The sequence below is a fragment of the Pomacea canaliculata genome, linkage group LG3 (assembly GCF_003073045.1).
Source record: "Pomacea canaliculata isolate SZHN2017 linkage group LG3, ASM307304v1, whole genome shotgun sequence".
Lineage (NCBI taxonomy): Eukaryota > Metazoa > Mollusca > Gastropoda > Architaenioglossa > Ampullariidae > Pomacea > Pomacea canaliculata.
In genome coordinates this window covers 16,135,498-16,151,639 of record NC_037592.1, presented here as the reverse complement: position 1 = coordinate 16,151,639, position 16,142 = coordinate 16,135,498, and the positions used below count along the sequence as shown (strand labels likewise).

The window sequence follows — 16,142 nt, the reverse complement described above, 5'->3', positions numbered from 1 at the left end:
AATATTGTTTCCCTTAAATTTAACTTTAAGTGAATTTGTAGTTCAGAAACACAGAGCTGGTTGATAATGATATTGACATAACACATTAAGGAACACTCCTGTCAACTAGTAAGTTGGGCTAAAATGATAAATAACAAAGTGTTAAATTGTTTCCACTCAAAATGTTGGGTTTCAAAAAGAATCTTTTACTGACAAAAATATATAAAACTTGGCTCTGGGCAGATAATCCCCTAAGCATACTGTCAGTAGCAAGCTAAACTAAAAGGACATTCCACTAAATATATGTTAAATATATGTTTTCAAAAAAAAATTACTATTTAGTTACTTTTCATTTCTAAGTCATAAAATTCACTATTTTTTATGATAGCTAGTCCACTGCATATGCTACCACCAAATAAATATAAATAATGTCACCTAGAAAATCTAAAGATCTGACAAAATTGAATTTCATTTCTTTGTATGAAGTTCTATTACCTGGGTAACATTGTCTATCAGTATAGGTGATGTCATCAATAGCTATGTCCCCCTTGTAACCTGAACCTGTCACTCCTTCTATGATGACCTAAAACACATCAAAAGCCATTCAAAAGCCAGGACATGTTACCACCTTTCTTAATGATAATTTTATTTGACTTTTCATAAAACAAAATAAAACAGTTACTTGGCTTCTATATTAGAAAGAGAAAATGTGTAAGTGCAAAAAGTTACCTGGAATGGCACTTTACTAGTCATGTCTACTTGTGCCTGTATCCACCTTGTGCCGTGCGTGCCAGATCTTGTGAAGACTTTGTTAAGTTGGGAGGGCCCTGTCCTGCTATAAATGTTTAGGTCAGCAACATTGGGTCCATACATCAAAAACCAGAATGTGATACACTTGGCAGATCCAGACAACTGAGGGCTTATTAGACGTGCTTTATCACCTTTCTGTCTGGGTTCAGATGTTTCAATGTAAATATAGTATCCATCTGCAAATGCAACATAAGGGAAAGTGGTAAATGCTCTAAATAGTTCTGAAATTTTACATTTTACCTGTAAAATTGTATAATATTTTTCCACCTCTACACAGCAGCAGATGTATATATATACAGTGAAAGTGGTGTATGAACCAGGGGGGCAAAGGGGCAGCCACCCCATCATACAAAAGATACAGACTGGATTAAATGTGAATGTTGTTCACTGTCAGCATGGAATTGGCCCCCTCTAAAGCTGAGCATCTTCATATGGTAGTGTGTAGGCGAGGGGGCGGCGATGGTGGGTGGTCGCCGATAGAGGGCCGGTAGTCCAGCGCTTGTTAGGCAGAAAATGCTGATGCATGCGAGTAAAGTAAAGGTACGATTGTGAAACATGGCGAAAATAGATCTGCTGATGCTTGCGGGAAAAGTGCTGATGCTTGCGGGAAAAGTGCTGATGCATAAGAGGGCGAAAATAGTTTTGCTGATGCATGCAGAAATAGTGCTGATGCATAAGACCGCAAAAAGTGACCCACCCGAGAGATATTTAAGGAGACAGAGCAGAGGTGTGGGGGAAGTGGTGTGAGGTCAGAAAGTGTGTTGGATCGAGGTTCGCCAGAGCCAGCAGCATCGACTGGCATCAGAAATATAATCTAGAACCCACGAGAGCATTGTCTTTTGTGTTGTTGTGGAAGGATTGTGGGAAGAGCCCAATTCTTACCCTGCTACATTCATATACCACAGAGTGACTTATGAAAATAATCTCTTTAACAGATATGCATGTTAATCCACATAAATTATGTGTTTAATTGGTTATTTTTATACCCTAAGAAGAGACAGCATAAAATGTTCACAAAGTGCCCTTACTGGCTAAATTTGCCATCAGCTATTAGTAATCTTTTGTAATATATTTAATTTTGACAAAGATTTCTGCAAGCATTTGTTTTCAGGAATCCATGTCTGCCTTAAAGTTAATAATTAATCATGATTTTGTTAAATCTCTACTAAGTAGCTGCAGCAGTCGCCATAAACAAGGTATCAAAAACCTATGACCATGCATTTAGTGTGAGCTAATGTGTGCTGCTTGGTTGGTAAGCTGCTTAGATACTGAAACTCTCCTTTCAAATACATCATTTAATATCAGCTGAAGGATTTTAGCGTGTTCTTAAAATATATCCATTGCTTCAAATACATCAACTAGTGTATGAGTAAAGCCCATTCTACCCACAACAGTGTTGACTGTATTTATCATTGAGACTGGGGGGGGAAACCCATTTCCCCTGTTACATCTGTACTATGTCAAGCCCATTTTCAGAAAAATGCAAACCTGAATCATGCATACTTCTATTATTATTAGTAGTAGTAGCAGTCATAGTATACATATATATATATTATGGACACAACAATGAAATTCTGACAGAAAAATTGCACAAGAAACTTAAACTAAAAATATAAATATAAAATGGTGTAAAACAAAGCCTGACTGGAAGAAGTGTGGTCTGCAATTGGTCCAGTTCCCACTGTGTTTGTGGATCCTTTGTTCCTGAGCCAGTCAAACTGATCGCTGGTGTCCTGAGTCCATCCACAGAAATCAGTGTCAAAAGTGCAGGTGAAAATTCCATGACCTGCAACAAAATTACTCTTTGGAGCTTTCTGAAAACAATTCAGCTATCAATTGGGTAGCTATCATTTCAGCTATCAATTATTTTACAAAATCAGAATAGCTTCCTACAGATACAATAAAACTATTCAACCCTATTTGCAGTTTTTTACTAATTTGAGGGGAAAAATATTTTCTAAGTAAAATTGCTTTCTTTGACATAACAGAAAACATGATGCAAGTTAGTAGCTTTCTTTGATAAGCCGCTAACTTCAGCTTCAAAGTGACTGATCCCCCTTCTGATTCCCATGCTAATCTGCCCTCTGTATAGTCCCAAATGAACACAGTAATTACCTTCAGGTCTCATCCCACAAAACAAATTATGACACTGCAAAGAGGTGACAGAATTTCCTTTGGTCATGTCATCTGATATCTCAAAGTAAAACTTTATTCCATCTTCAAGATTAGGTGAGATGATGTTAGAGGAATAAAGAGGAGGCATCTTAGCTTTTGTGTGAATCTTGCAGAAAATCTCCCCTTTCAAGCTCTTTTTAGTATGCATAACAAGTTTGAGTTGGGCAACTGTATTGCTGTCTTATGTAATCTGTCAACCTGCATTATGAACTGATATCAGGTAGGTCATAAAGGAAGAAGTAAAACCTTACAAATGTAAAATTAGATTTCCCACTAGCTGTCCTAATCATGTCTTGAAGAGAAGGGGAGGGAAGCTAAGCTTAATTACAACACCTCATGTGCTCTAATTCTTATAACAAAAGGTAACATGCAGGATGATTTAGAATATGCATCTGCCAGGACCAACTTTAGCACACTAATATCTTGGAACAAAAAGTCCTGCTTACCTACTTAATGATTTTCTATTTTTTAAAAAACATGCAGGATTCATTCTGGGATCTGGAAATGTTTTTAACATGTAAAGTTGTTGAGAGACTAACATCGCTTAACTGAGTTTGTATTTTCTGGTATGTCCACCTTTATCTCTCTTCTTCCAAAATGAGAACTTTTACCTCCAAAAGGGCAGCTATTTTGCTGTCTGTTGCTTCCCTGGAGTTCACAAAGGAACCCTGTAGCCATACAGATGTTGTCTGACTTCGATGACACTAAAGGATTACTACTTTGAAGACCCAGAGGTGAACACCATGAAATATTGCTCTCATTTCCTACCCTGTTGGAGTCTAATACCCCCCTTCCCCAACTGCTCTTTTTATCCTTTAAGAATGGCTTTGTTCTACTGCCTGGACTACACTCTGAACTAGTCAAGGGATCAGAGTGCATGCAGCAGTGCACTCAAATCAGGGTGTTGTTGCTAAGGTGACCGAAAAACCTGAATTATAGAAAAGAGGTGTAACCCAGATTGAAGTTGGGTGGGAAATAGAGGTGAGTACTGTGTTCACAGCTAAACAGGCAGTCAGTGAACAAAGGAATCAATGAGGTATTGGTCAATTCTAACCAATCAGTTTAAAGTTTATTAGAAGATTTGAAGTAGGTAAAATCTAACATCACATTATCTGGCAACATTTAACAAAAAAATACAATATAACTTTACTGTTACATGGCACATGTATGTTTTTACAAAATGTAAGTTGCAGATTTTTTTTTCAACTAAACTACCAAACTAATTTTTTTTAAATGTCCAAATAAACAGCCCTAACTATTAGATATAATACCAATAAACAAAAAATCAAAATGAAAAGAACTCTCTACCTTTCTTGTAACTCTATATTTGACAACTATGAATTTTCCATACCAAAGAAAAAAAAAACCTGACACATAATGGAGATGGGACTCACCAACAGTGGTGCTGAAAGGTGTAGTGAATGTTGGAGGTGTGCCAGTAATATTTAGGCCTCCTCTTTCTGAAACACCAGTAAGCCAGAAAGTTTATTTGTTGCACAAGTGAATTTACAAAAGAACAAAGTGCAAGGAAAGTGCAAACCAGCTGTCATCACAACTATTTCTAAATTAACAAAATTCAGATATTTTCTTCTATTTTTGAAACTGAATGTGTCATGCTATTATTAATTTATTCAACATTTAGAAGAAAATGATTCTTTGTGTATAATTTGGTTGGGTTTCAGATCTTGAAACTTGAAATTGCACAATAATTTTCTGTACAAATTATCATTGACAGATGTCCCAGTGACTCAAAAAATATATATAACAGAAATTACCCCTTAAAGCATATCCAAACAAATAAACTTTACCTCCACATGTTTGGCCTGTGAACTCAATATCATCAATGGCAATATCACCATAAGGTCCGTTGCCACGAATTCCTTCGATTAAAATCTGAAAAAGACATGAGAATCACAGCTGACAGATTTATAATAAACAGACAGAGAATATAAATGATGAAGGATAAACAAATTCTTTCCTCAGTCAAGGTGGGTTGCCACTTTGAAGATGACCATTAGCAACCAAGATGCTCAATTTAATAAACTGGCCTCGTATTTATGAAGCATGTTTATCCAGAATGCTACCTTATCCAAGCTAGGTAAATCATAAAGCTGCAGATTTAGATCCCATAAGCTTAAGATCCCATATTCATGGACTCTGGATAGGCCTAATAACTTACTGAAGGGTAAGCCTTCTACATTTTTCCAAGTAGAGTAAATATGGTAGAGACTGTGATTCAGCTCAACAAATAAACAATAATTTTTAGAGACCACAAGTCCCTTCAAGGCCAATATAATGACATACTGTTTATGCTGAATTCATAATCTGAGAGTAACAGATGCTATAAAAATGGATCCTAATATCATAATCAACATGGTCCCTTCATTTTTTCCTGGCATTTTCTTTTCTGTTTTTTTGTTTTTTGAATGGAGGAATTTCTGCTATGATGGTCAAGAAGGTGACTTTATCTGCTCACTGGCTCATGAACTGGGAGTTGGTTTGCCTATCAGGATAATTTAACCTGCTAGTTCCCTACCAAGATCAGGGCAGTTTTACTAATTGCCCTGAGTGCAAGCTCCAGAATAAGTTTAAAAATCCTGTTGAAAATGGATGAATTATTACACACGCAGGACTGAAATGACATCCAAGAAAAATCTCTTTATCAACATACATACTGAACTCAACATTATATTTTTAAAAAAGCTTCATCAACTGACAAATTTAAAAAAGGAGATGAGAAATGGAAGTAAAAAGTAACAACACAAAAAGTAAACTCACATGGTAGTTGAGATTTGAGACAATGGGTGCCTGGCCAAAGATCCATTTATCACCTTGGTCACCTGTCTGTGTCCAGATGGTGTAGTTGGATGAACCCACCTGTACGTATATCTTGAGGCTGCCAATGTTTAGTCCATTCATATGGTACCAGAAGGTCACGCATCGTGCCTTCGTAGGTGAGAATACTTGACTTACAAGCCATGCACGATCACCAGGATGCCGGGGGCTTGAGGACTCCATGTAGATGTAAGTACCTAGGAGAAAAAAAAATGTCTAGATTGCGATAAAAAAGACATAAAAAGTTTAAATCAGAAAGTTGAAATTCTCCATTATGAGACTATGTGTAGCTAAATTTATGACTCTTTGTCATACATATAGCTTGACAGATATCAGTGCCTTCATATGTGAACTAGTGCAAAATATGAACTAATTCCTATTTATAATTATCTATTTCTGCTGACCTGCCACTGTATTTAAAGTGTGGTCAGTTGATGGTCCAGTATTGGCAGTGTCTGTTGCACCCTGATGCAATGTCCAGTCAAAATCATCTGACTGGAGATTCTTCCAAGTGCACAGTCCTGATTCAAAAGTACAGCTGCCATCAGCAGCTGCACATAAACTTTATGGTTACAACAAAGAAAATACTCAAAAAGTGACTGAACTAGAAATAACCTAGAATGTTTAAGAGCAATGCATGTATTTAACTGTGTACAAAACAGCTTGTTTCTAGACATATCCAGAGAAAACCTTAAACTGGCTTTTTTAAAATTTCAGTCTCATGATCTGCTGATACATATGATGTAAAGACAGCAGTAAGATCATAAATATAAATGTCTTACATGAACAAGTTCCAGAGGAGACGACTGCATCATCAATGGCAATATCTCCAAAGTAAGTGATTCCCTTGATACCCTCAAAAACAATCTTTAAAAAAGTTATAAAAGAGAGATTATTTTGTTTCACACTGCACTATTCTCCTTATATTTCTTTATTTCTAAACCACAGTAAAAATTGACACAATAAAAAAAAAAAAAACAACAAAAAACATAGCATTACCACCAAAAAAAAAATATTCTCTACTGTTGATTTTTCTGACTGGCTACATTATTATTAAACTTCTTTTCTTCAACTGTTACTCGTGATACCAAGCTGAATGGACAACACTGGACCTATGAAACTCTCAAGACAATCATCTTCTTTTGCTGAGGTTTTGTGTTGTGTTATGTTGTAGCTTAGCTACGCAAATGTATGCGTTAATGATTCTGAAACAATTTACACACAGGTTCCCAATGCAAGCTATGATACTAATTTAACCAATCTGCAAATCTAAGGTGTCTATAAAGTTAAGCTCACACACATGTTGCATTTTTACAGAAATATCAGCAATTTTGTTTATAGTGCAAACTACCCTTAGAGCATACAAAGAAGATGTCTTTGTACAGTTTATTACCTGAAAAGGTTGTGTCAGTTTTGATGAGGCAAGATTAACTTGAACCGTTTGCCAAATATTTCCCTGGTTACCAGTTAGAGACCATTCTGGGTTGCCCAAAGTATTATTAGTTTTCAGCTGCAAGCATTCATATATATTGTAACTAAAAATTTAAAAAGTAATCCTAAGAATTTTAACTCCTTCTCTTCTATTTTAATCTGTAGATGATCAGTTTAACTGGAAAATGGCAACAAATGCAAATTTTAATCTAGAAACATGTTTAACAGCAATGCTGTTTTATTTATGCATAAATCAATAAATCAATCAGCACTTTATAAGGTGCCTTTTCTTCAACCACCCACACACATATTCTCACTCACAAATGCACACATGCCCAGGCACTCTGTTTTTCTTACTGTGATATCATCATTCATCAGCTCGGCATCTTAAGCTTATGAGCTATGAAACTTACTCTGACATTCAGCGTGCCAATGCCAATTCCAAACATGTGAAAGTAGAAAGACAAACAGACATCACTTTTGCTTGCAGTAAGTTGAGGAGAGAGTAACATAGCATTGTCTCCTTGGATGCGGGGAGAAGATGTCTCAATGTACATATAATGACCTAAGGAAAAAAAAGATGATATAAGTTGAAGTTATAACTTTTCAGCAGCATGATGTATGACAAGTATCACTAAGTCAATAATAGTAATACAGTCAAATCTCCCTACTATGCCACCCCTCTACTATGCCACTCTCGGTATTATGCCACTTTTGCTCGGTCCCGACTATAAATTCAATGTAAAAAAAAATTTACTATGCCACCCAGACTCTCGCTACTATGCCACTTTTTTGTGACTGTTAAAAGACACAAGTTGTGAAATTCCGCGCAGTGCTCGATTATTATACTGTATGGTAGTGTGGGACATCGCAGTTAGGTGGATGGAACATAGCACGCACACAGGGAGGGTGGAGGCTGGCAATGTGGGTGGCCGAGACAGCCACGTGACAGAGGGAAGGTGTGAGCGTGGTCGACTAGCAGGTGCGCGGATGTGGTTGGGAGGGGTGGAGGATGAAGAGGTGAGGGGGAGAATGAGAGGAGACAGCGAGCGAAGCCGACGATTCTTGAGAGCTTTGGACCAGACCTGGGCAAAGGCCTCCTGTCTCTGACCGGCCCGCCCGCCAGTATATATACTATACATACAGTATTGGGTAAAACTGAGTTAACTATATTAGTCCGGCCCTCTAAAACCATCCCAATTTCTCATGCGGCCCCTTGGGAAAATTAATTGCCCACCCCTGCTTTGGACTGACGGGTAACTTGAACAAATAAAGCCGTTTTTACGAACCCTCTCTACTATGCCACTCTCGCTACTATGCCACTTTTGCTCGGTCCCGGTAGGTGGCATAGTAGGGAGATTTGACTGTAACACAAATTTTGAGGGACAAGTAGGAACATCCATTATGTAAAATGGACAGGACACATAAGAATACATGATTTGACGGAGATCCAAACTGCCATGATAATGTATCTTTACTCCTGTGTGTGTAAATGTCAAGATGAGTGTATATGCCTGTCTTTGTGAGCAAAAGAAAAATTTCTGTCTTGGGTCTCCTTGACAGACAATAAAGTCTGATTTGATTTGATTTTTTTTATATTTAGAACAGACATATGCTTCTCGTTGGCTGTTCGCAATTTTGGAGAATTATATATCATGTGACCTTCACCCCAAGCCAATTATACACCATTTTTGGTCTGATCATGAATCTGTATCCACTATACACGTCCACAGTCTGATGTTGGCTGATGATAAGCGAAATGCTCTTTGACCATGTCAGTTCATACAATAAAAAAATTATTGCCAACATTGCTGTGTTCCATAGTGTACAGTTCAGGGCTACAAGTATCCAACATTATCCTTTCCTGGATTTCCAAAGGATGAACAAATGAAAAAGCTTTGGCTAGTTTAGGTTTATGAAGTTATTTGCGCATGTGCAAGAATGTCTGTGTGTATCATGTTTGTAGATACTTTGTAAATGCCATGATTATTATTATTAATTATTATTAATTTACTTTCACTGCACAATCACAAAAAGATTATTGTGGATGAAGAAAAAGGTTTTGTTATTTTATATTCTGTCTCTAGGACCTTTTTAATTATAAACATAAATTTTACAGACTCCAAACAATTAAACTATGCTTTTCATAGTGACAGCATGGCTTTTGCGCACCTAATAATAAAAAGGTGGACTATGATGACTTAGACTTTTTACACACTGTGGGGAAATTACAGCTTGAGAAGATAGTGTAGGTTTATTTTTAGTAAGATAATTCTGAACGGCCCATGAGTGATGTTATAAATATCAAAATGGCACTACAGGAAGAAAGGTTCCCCACCCCTGATCTTAAGGATGGTAAGGTTAGATCTTGTGTGTTGTGACATTCTTCTTTAAAACATACAACTTTTGAGGTCAACATTTAAAATGAATGTCGATAATCTTAGAAGATAAGAAAAGACATACCTTTAGCTGTCCCATAGGTATGGTCATTGGGGGGTCCTGTGTTGACAGTGCCTGTGCTGCCAGTTTGTTGTGTCCAGTCGAACTTGTCTCCACCTTCTTCTTGCATGTAGCCACACAGTTTTGGATCTTCAAAATCACAGCTCCCTACATCACCACTGCTGTTACCTGCAAGAAAAATTTAAGTGTGCCTTTAAAACTAGCAGGTTATTTATAGCCTTTTAGAATCCAAAGGCATGTAAAAATATTTTCCTTGGTGTGAAAAACACTCTGCACTATTAAAAGCATTCAAATTGTGAACATAAAGTAGTATTGTATAGCCATGCAGAGCCTCATGTCCATCATACTCTTGAAAAACTGTGCAACCAGTACAATACTATAAAGACAGTAGACACACAAACTTTAAATGCTTGAAATGCATGATCAATAGCAAAGAACAATGAAAGCCTACATTTCTTTAAAGGAGACTAAAAGAAATAATGATATACTTAAATGATAATATAAGGCAATGCTTTGATTCAGTCTTGAAGACAATGTTTACGAAATTGAAAAAAGCTTATAAGAAAGAACATTATAAAGAAAACCTTCTTCCCCCACCCCAAAATAAAAACCGTTTCTCTTACAATATCCAAATCTCAAGGTAATGTCATCAATGGCAATGTCTCCTTGGGTGCCATTCCCACGTACGCCTTCAAACACAACCTGTAAACAAATTAAACTCAATGTTAGAATCCAAGATTTTCATAAAACTCACCAAATACAAATAACATAAGATAAAAAAAGCAGTTTCAAAATTAGTTATTATTTTTATAAGGAGGTTTCAACATCCAGCTTTGTCAGATTTTGTAACTTTCTGTATCTTATGCAAATTTTAGTGTAATTTGCTCAGTCTTTAAGGAAGACTGCAATCAATTGATACAATGTACCCCTTTATCCTGACCTTCCCTGACAATCTATTCTTTCTATAGTTTGCTGTCACCTCAAATTGTTTTGTAGTACTGCCCATGATGATGTTAACACGGCCACTCAGCCATTTGTTACCCAGTGTGCCAGACCTGGTCCATACAGGTGGTCCTAGATTGGAATCGCCAGCTGCATACAAGCTGAGTGTTTTGACATTAGGACCATACATATAGTACCAGAATGTCAAGCACTGGACGCCTGATGCCGTCAATGAAGGGCTCACCAGTCTTGCTTTGTCACCTGTTTGTCTTGGAGCTGATGTCTCGATATATGTGTAGAAGCCACCTGTGAATAAGCATTAAATTTTCATGAATCTGGAGTGATTTGTCTTTGATTTATTAAATAAGAAGCAAACTCTTACTCTTCTGGCAATTATAAGTGCAGCTTTATTGATCCCTAGGGGCAATTCAAAATTGTGCTCATATTAGCAATAGTACATACATATACATGATATAAAAGAGATAATATAAATGTACATGTTGAAGTAGTGTGTCTTTCACACACTAATTCTCTCCCCCCTTCCCTTCCACACACACACATTCCTAACAGCAGATGACGGCCAGCAGAGTTTATCAAGCGAATTTCGTGTGGAATGAATGAGTTGTGGTGACGATTGGTTCTGCATACAGGCATCGTGTACCTACAGCCAGACCTCAAGAGTGAAAACGTACATGCCAACACATGATCAGAAATAGAGAGGATGCGTGATGACTTCCTGATTATTTGCAGATGACAAATGGCTGCCAAATCCCTCTGCCTGGTTCCGGTGATTTTGGAACAGATATTAACAAGGGAGATAAGAATGTTCCTTTTCCTAGGGAGAGGTTGTGGAACCAAGAGATGAAAAATAAAGTGATGAGACTTTCAATGAAGGACTGATAGAACCGTGTGAGACAGAGCTGACTGAGAAAGATCTGAGATTACGTGGGAGGTACAGACATTGTTGGCTCTTATGGAGGATTAGGTCAGTGTTGGTGTTCCATTTAAGCTTGTTATCAAAGATAGTATCTAGATATTTGTAAGAGTCGACTACCTCGATGGCATCATCATGGATAATGCTAATGACTGCCTCATCCCTGTTTGTCTGAAAGTCGAAAATCACTTCCTTAGTCTTTGAGGCATTCAAGACAATAAAGTGTTCGTCACACCAGTGAACAAAGTCAGGAAGAGTGCCACTATGATCATGTTCCCTATCATACAATAGAGACAGCAAAGCAAAGTCATCAGCAAATTTTACAAGAAATCTCCTATCCATAGTGCTTCTTCAACTGTTAGTATACAGTATGAACAGTAGTGGAGATAAGCAGCAGCCTTGAGTGGAACCTGTACAGGTGACAAAAGAATCTGAGAGAAAACCATTAACAGAAACTCTCTGTTGCCTGTTTATTAAAAAGTCCAGGATCCAAAGAGCTGGTGAGACACATGGAAGTCCGAAACTAGACTCTCAGCCAACAAGTGAGGTTATACAGCGTTAAAAGCAGAAGAAAAATCAGCGAAAAGAAGCCTGGCATGAATTCTGGGTTTCTCCAGATGTTTGTACAGAGTATTTAGTATAGCACAGTATTTAGTAAATATAAGCTATTATAGATTTAAGCTATTGTAAATAACTAGCTTAGTAATAAAATATGTTGGTGAAGTAGCATGAAGCCAACAAATATTTGCTATGAACTTAGAAAAAAAATTCTTACGCCCAGTCGTGTGGTCAACTGATGGCCCTGTGCCAGGTCTACCTAAACTTCCCTTACGACGTGTCCAGTCAAACTGGTCATCTGATGCTTGAGTCCACCCACAGAAGTTGCTCTCAAAATTACAGTCAAATGTACCTGCCACTGAAGGTAAGAAGAAAGACTACACTTTCCTGAGTAGTCTGCATTCTGTAACTATTCATTTCATCATTTGAAATATGATTATAATAAACTATATTGAAATGGTTGCCATTAACCTCGGTGATTATCATCCTCATATCTCTACATGATAATGTGTTGTTAATCTAACTTTCATAGTAACACAAACCCCATGAGCAGTGTAATTCAACATTAAAGGGCACTATTAACCAGATCTGAAATGCAGCTCAGAGTTGGCACACAAAGCTCATCATGTTGAGAGATGTCTCACATGTTGATAGTAGGCTTTTAACCTCTTCAACGTGGCTATTTAGATGCCTGTGCATTGCTAGAATGGGCCTCAGGATGGTGCCACATGATATTTTTGAGTCAGAATACCTTAACAAAGAGTTGGAGAACATAGCAATGCATTCAATTTAACCTACCCCTAATAACCACTGCTCTCTAGAGAGATATTCACAAGCACACTATTTTAATTTCCATGTAATAAAACTGGTTCACCTGATGTAGCAGTGACAGGAGATGTTCTGGCTGTTGATGTAGGAGTTGTCATTCTGACTGAAGGTGGTACAGCTTGTGAAGGGGTGTATGCACATAGCCCACTTTTGTAACCCACATCATCAATGGCAATGTCTCCCAGATCACTTTGACCCACAACTCCCTCAAAAAGAATCTATAAGAGAAAAAAACAGAGAGCAAATCAAATCAGCCTCAATCATCAGAATATCTGAGAAAGAGCATAAATAAGGAGTTATCACCATCCTTACCCAGTATGAAAATAATGAGAAATTTAAGTGTCTAATCTTTTGTAGAATAAGGCCAGCTTTAGAACTCATGGCATTTGCTTCATCCATTGTAACATATTAGTGCAGTAGATGCTAATAAAGTATGTGATACTTCATGCGAATTCCATGTCAACTTGACTCTGTTAGATAGGGTATACTGTCAACACAGGAATGACACAGAAACTGCAGAGTGAGACTGGGCAAGCAACCCCCATCTCCTTTGTTACATGTATACATTCTTAGCATTGCTAAATGCTAACAGTGAACTTATGGACTATTTTGATTTACTAGTACTTGGAGAGATCTGGTTTAGATAGGCAAGTACCAGCAGTTCACCAAGGAAACACCAGAACTCATGGGACCTTTAAAGTCTGCTGGTGTAGCGAATCGAAACCTCCGGGCGTATCTAAACGTATGGGTATAGTCTGCGCTTGCACACGAAGCGAAACTTCACTACCGCCTGGTAGTTTACTTGAAATAAAAGTAAAGGATGAAACATTACAAAACATTACGAAATAAAATGGCATTGCAAAAGCAAAATTATACAACTCACAATATGCTTTGAGCTGGTTTTTGATAAATAAACCCAAGAAAATATTTACTAATCCATCGGATGTTTATTTATCAAAAACCAGATCAAAGCATATTAAGAGTTGTATAATTTTGCTTTTGCAATGCCATTTTATTTGGTATGTCCAGTAATGTTTCGTCCTTTACTTTTATTTCAAGTAAACTACCAGGCGGTAGTGAAGTTTCGCTTCGTGCGCAAGCGCAGACTATACCCATACGTTTAGATACGCCTGGAGGTTTCGATTCACTACACTGGCAGCAGCTAAGTATGGGTACTGGTCAACCATGTGTTAGTGTTTATCTACCAATTGGGTGTAAGGGGCAAGGTCAATGCAGTGACTATCCTGAATAGACTAGCTATATGTTGATCTCCTTTACAAGCAAGATAGAAGGTGTTTTGTAAAAATGGACCAAAGATACAATGGTCACTGTGAGCTATTGACATGTTGCATGAAACCTAACAGGAGTTTGCCATATTGCAGAAAAGCCCTTTTCATATTCACATTCATCTTCAGACTCCTAGTTAATGTTTACTTTAAACATCCAGATTTAATATTCATTTCTAGGCCCCAAAGTCAATCTTGTTCACTTTCTTCTTTGAATTCAAAGCACAGTTACAAGTTTACTCTTTCAACAGAAACTTACATCCTCCTTTATCATCAATAAAGAACTGAATTCAAACACAAACTGGAACATTTTGATGACTTAGGGCCATTGCCATCATAGAAGAACTGAGAGGATACATGAAAGTGACCATGATGGTATTCTCCTGCTTGTCATTGTTTTAAGCCCATCATCAACAGTCATTCATTAGATGTCTAAAAGTTAGTCCTTTAAGCTGGAGAAAGCAGGATCTGTTGAGTGTAGTGCTGTAAGGATTACAGTGCACGCTCTGCATACATATATCATTAACTGAGTCCACAAAACATTACAGTACCAGTATCATCTAATGAAAATCTTATCAAGAATACTGGAAAAAAAATAAGTTAGTAGCATAGAATTAAAAACCTACTTTGAAGCTGACAGCTGATAAAAGAGGAAGTCTTCCTTCAATCCACTTGTTTCCTTGGTTACCAGACAATGTCCAGATTAAAGTGCCAGGCAGTGTTCCATTTATGGATAAATAGATATTGAGAGATCCCACTGCGATTCCATACATGTTGTACCAGAAGGAAAGACAGTGAACACTCTGCCCAGTTTGAACCAGACTTTCACTGAGTAGCCAGGCTTTTTGACCTTTATGTCGAGGTGGACTGGTCTCAATGAACACATAATATCCTGAAATTTATAGCAAATCACAAATGAAGACTGTAAATTAAAAATAAGATGCTTTTCTACATGTTCCTTCTAAATGCATTGTAATTTCAAGACTAGAGCATAGCATATCTGATACATTCATGCTGTATCATTAAAAATTTATGATGCTATAAATGAACAAATTATACAAAATTTTTATATGGTAGGGTGGGGTTAGGAAGGGACTAGCATGCATATGCACACACACACAGAGGAGCTGCCATAATGTTTTGACATCCGATGAACTTTTAGTCTTTCTACGGTTTATCCATAGAAAGAGAGATGGATGGGGGAAGCTGGGTTCTCCTGGTCAGTGACTCCATGACCTGGTTTTCCCAGGGAGAGGGAGATGGGTGTGGAGTACCATGGAAACAGGTGGTATTCCAGAATGTTCAGGGGTAGCAATAAAAGGATAAAACAGGAAGGGAGAAGGCATTCCCAGAGAGAGAGAGTGTGAGTTGTCGAGGTGGAAGCATCATCCCACCTAGGAGTTCAGAGATTGTTTAGATTGCTTGTCGATGTTTTGCCTTTGCCAGCAAAATTAACTGGCATACAAGTAAAGCTGGGCTCACACATAATATTTAAAATAGTATATATTTATTATTCCAAATTTTTCAAATATTAAACTTTTTTTTTTAATCTGACCCTATTTCTCTGTTATGTTTATATATAAATCTATAAAATTTGTTATATTACCATTTGCTGTGCCCATTGTATGGTCTGAAGAAGGACCAGTTCCTGCAGTGGGTGTACCTCCATGTTGAATCACCCAGTCAAAGTCATCACCACCTCCTTGTTTGACATTGACAAAGGAACACAAAGTTCCTCTGTCGAAGCTGCAAGAACCTATAAGTGGGCAGACTCAGAGCTCAGTACTTAAGTACATTTTGTATTCTTCGAATATACTTTAGGTTTAACAATTTAAGAGGCAGTCTGCTAGACATACTATGAAGTTGTGATGGTTAATGTATGGCCTTCATTTTCACAATAAATG

General features: G+C 37.4%; 1 protein-coding gene across 1 annotated transcript in view; it reads right to left on the bottom strand.

Moving 5' to 3' along the window:
• Positions 1–16,142, bottom strand: part of LOC112558573 (MAM and LDL-receptor class A domain-containing protein 2-like) — a 39,676-nt gene that overhangs the window by 2,896 nt on the left and 20,638 nt on the right. The window contains exons 33-49 of the mRNA XM_025229113.1: positions 15,845–15,994; positions 14,865–15,130; positions 12,999–13,170; positions 12,342–12,482; positions 10,670–10,938; positions 10,314–10,392; positions 9,694–9,858; positions 7,644–7,795; positions 7,193–7,309; positions 6,582–6,666; positions 6,204–6,350; positions 5,743–5,996; positions 4,773–4,857; positions 4,359–4,424; positions 2,435–2,575; positions 709–965; positions 475–562 (exon numbers count right to left, since the gene is read on the bottom strand). Coding sequence (XP_025084898.1) covers positions 475–562; positions 709–965; positions 2,435–2,575; positions 4,359–4,424; positions 4,773–4,857; positions 5,743–5,996; positions 6,204–6,350; positions 6,582–6,666; positions 7,193–7,309; positions 7,644–7,795; positions 9,694–9,858; positions 10,314–10,392; positions 10,670–10,938; positions 12,342–12,482; positions 12,999–13,170; positions 14,865–15,130; positions 15,845–15,994 — 2,634 coding nt within the window. The remainder of the gene's footprint in view (positions 1–474; positions 563–708; positions 966–2,434; positions 2,576–4,358; positions 4,425–4,772; positions 4,858–5,742; positions 5,997–6,203; positions 6,351–6,581; positions 6,667–7,192; positions 7,310–7,643; positions 7,796–9,693; positions 9,859–10,313; positions 10,393–10,669; positions 10,939–12,341; positions 12,483–12,998; positions 13,171–14,864; positions 15,131–15,844; positions 15,995–16,142) is intronic.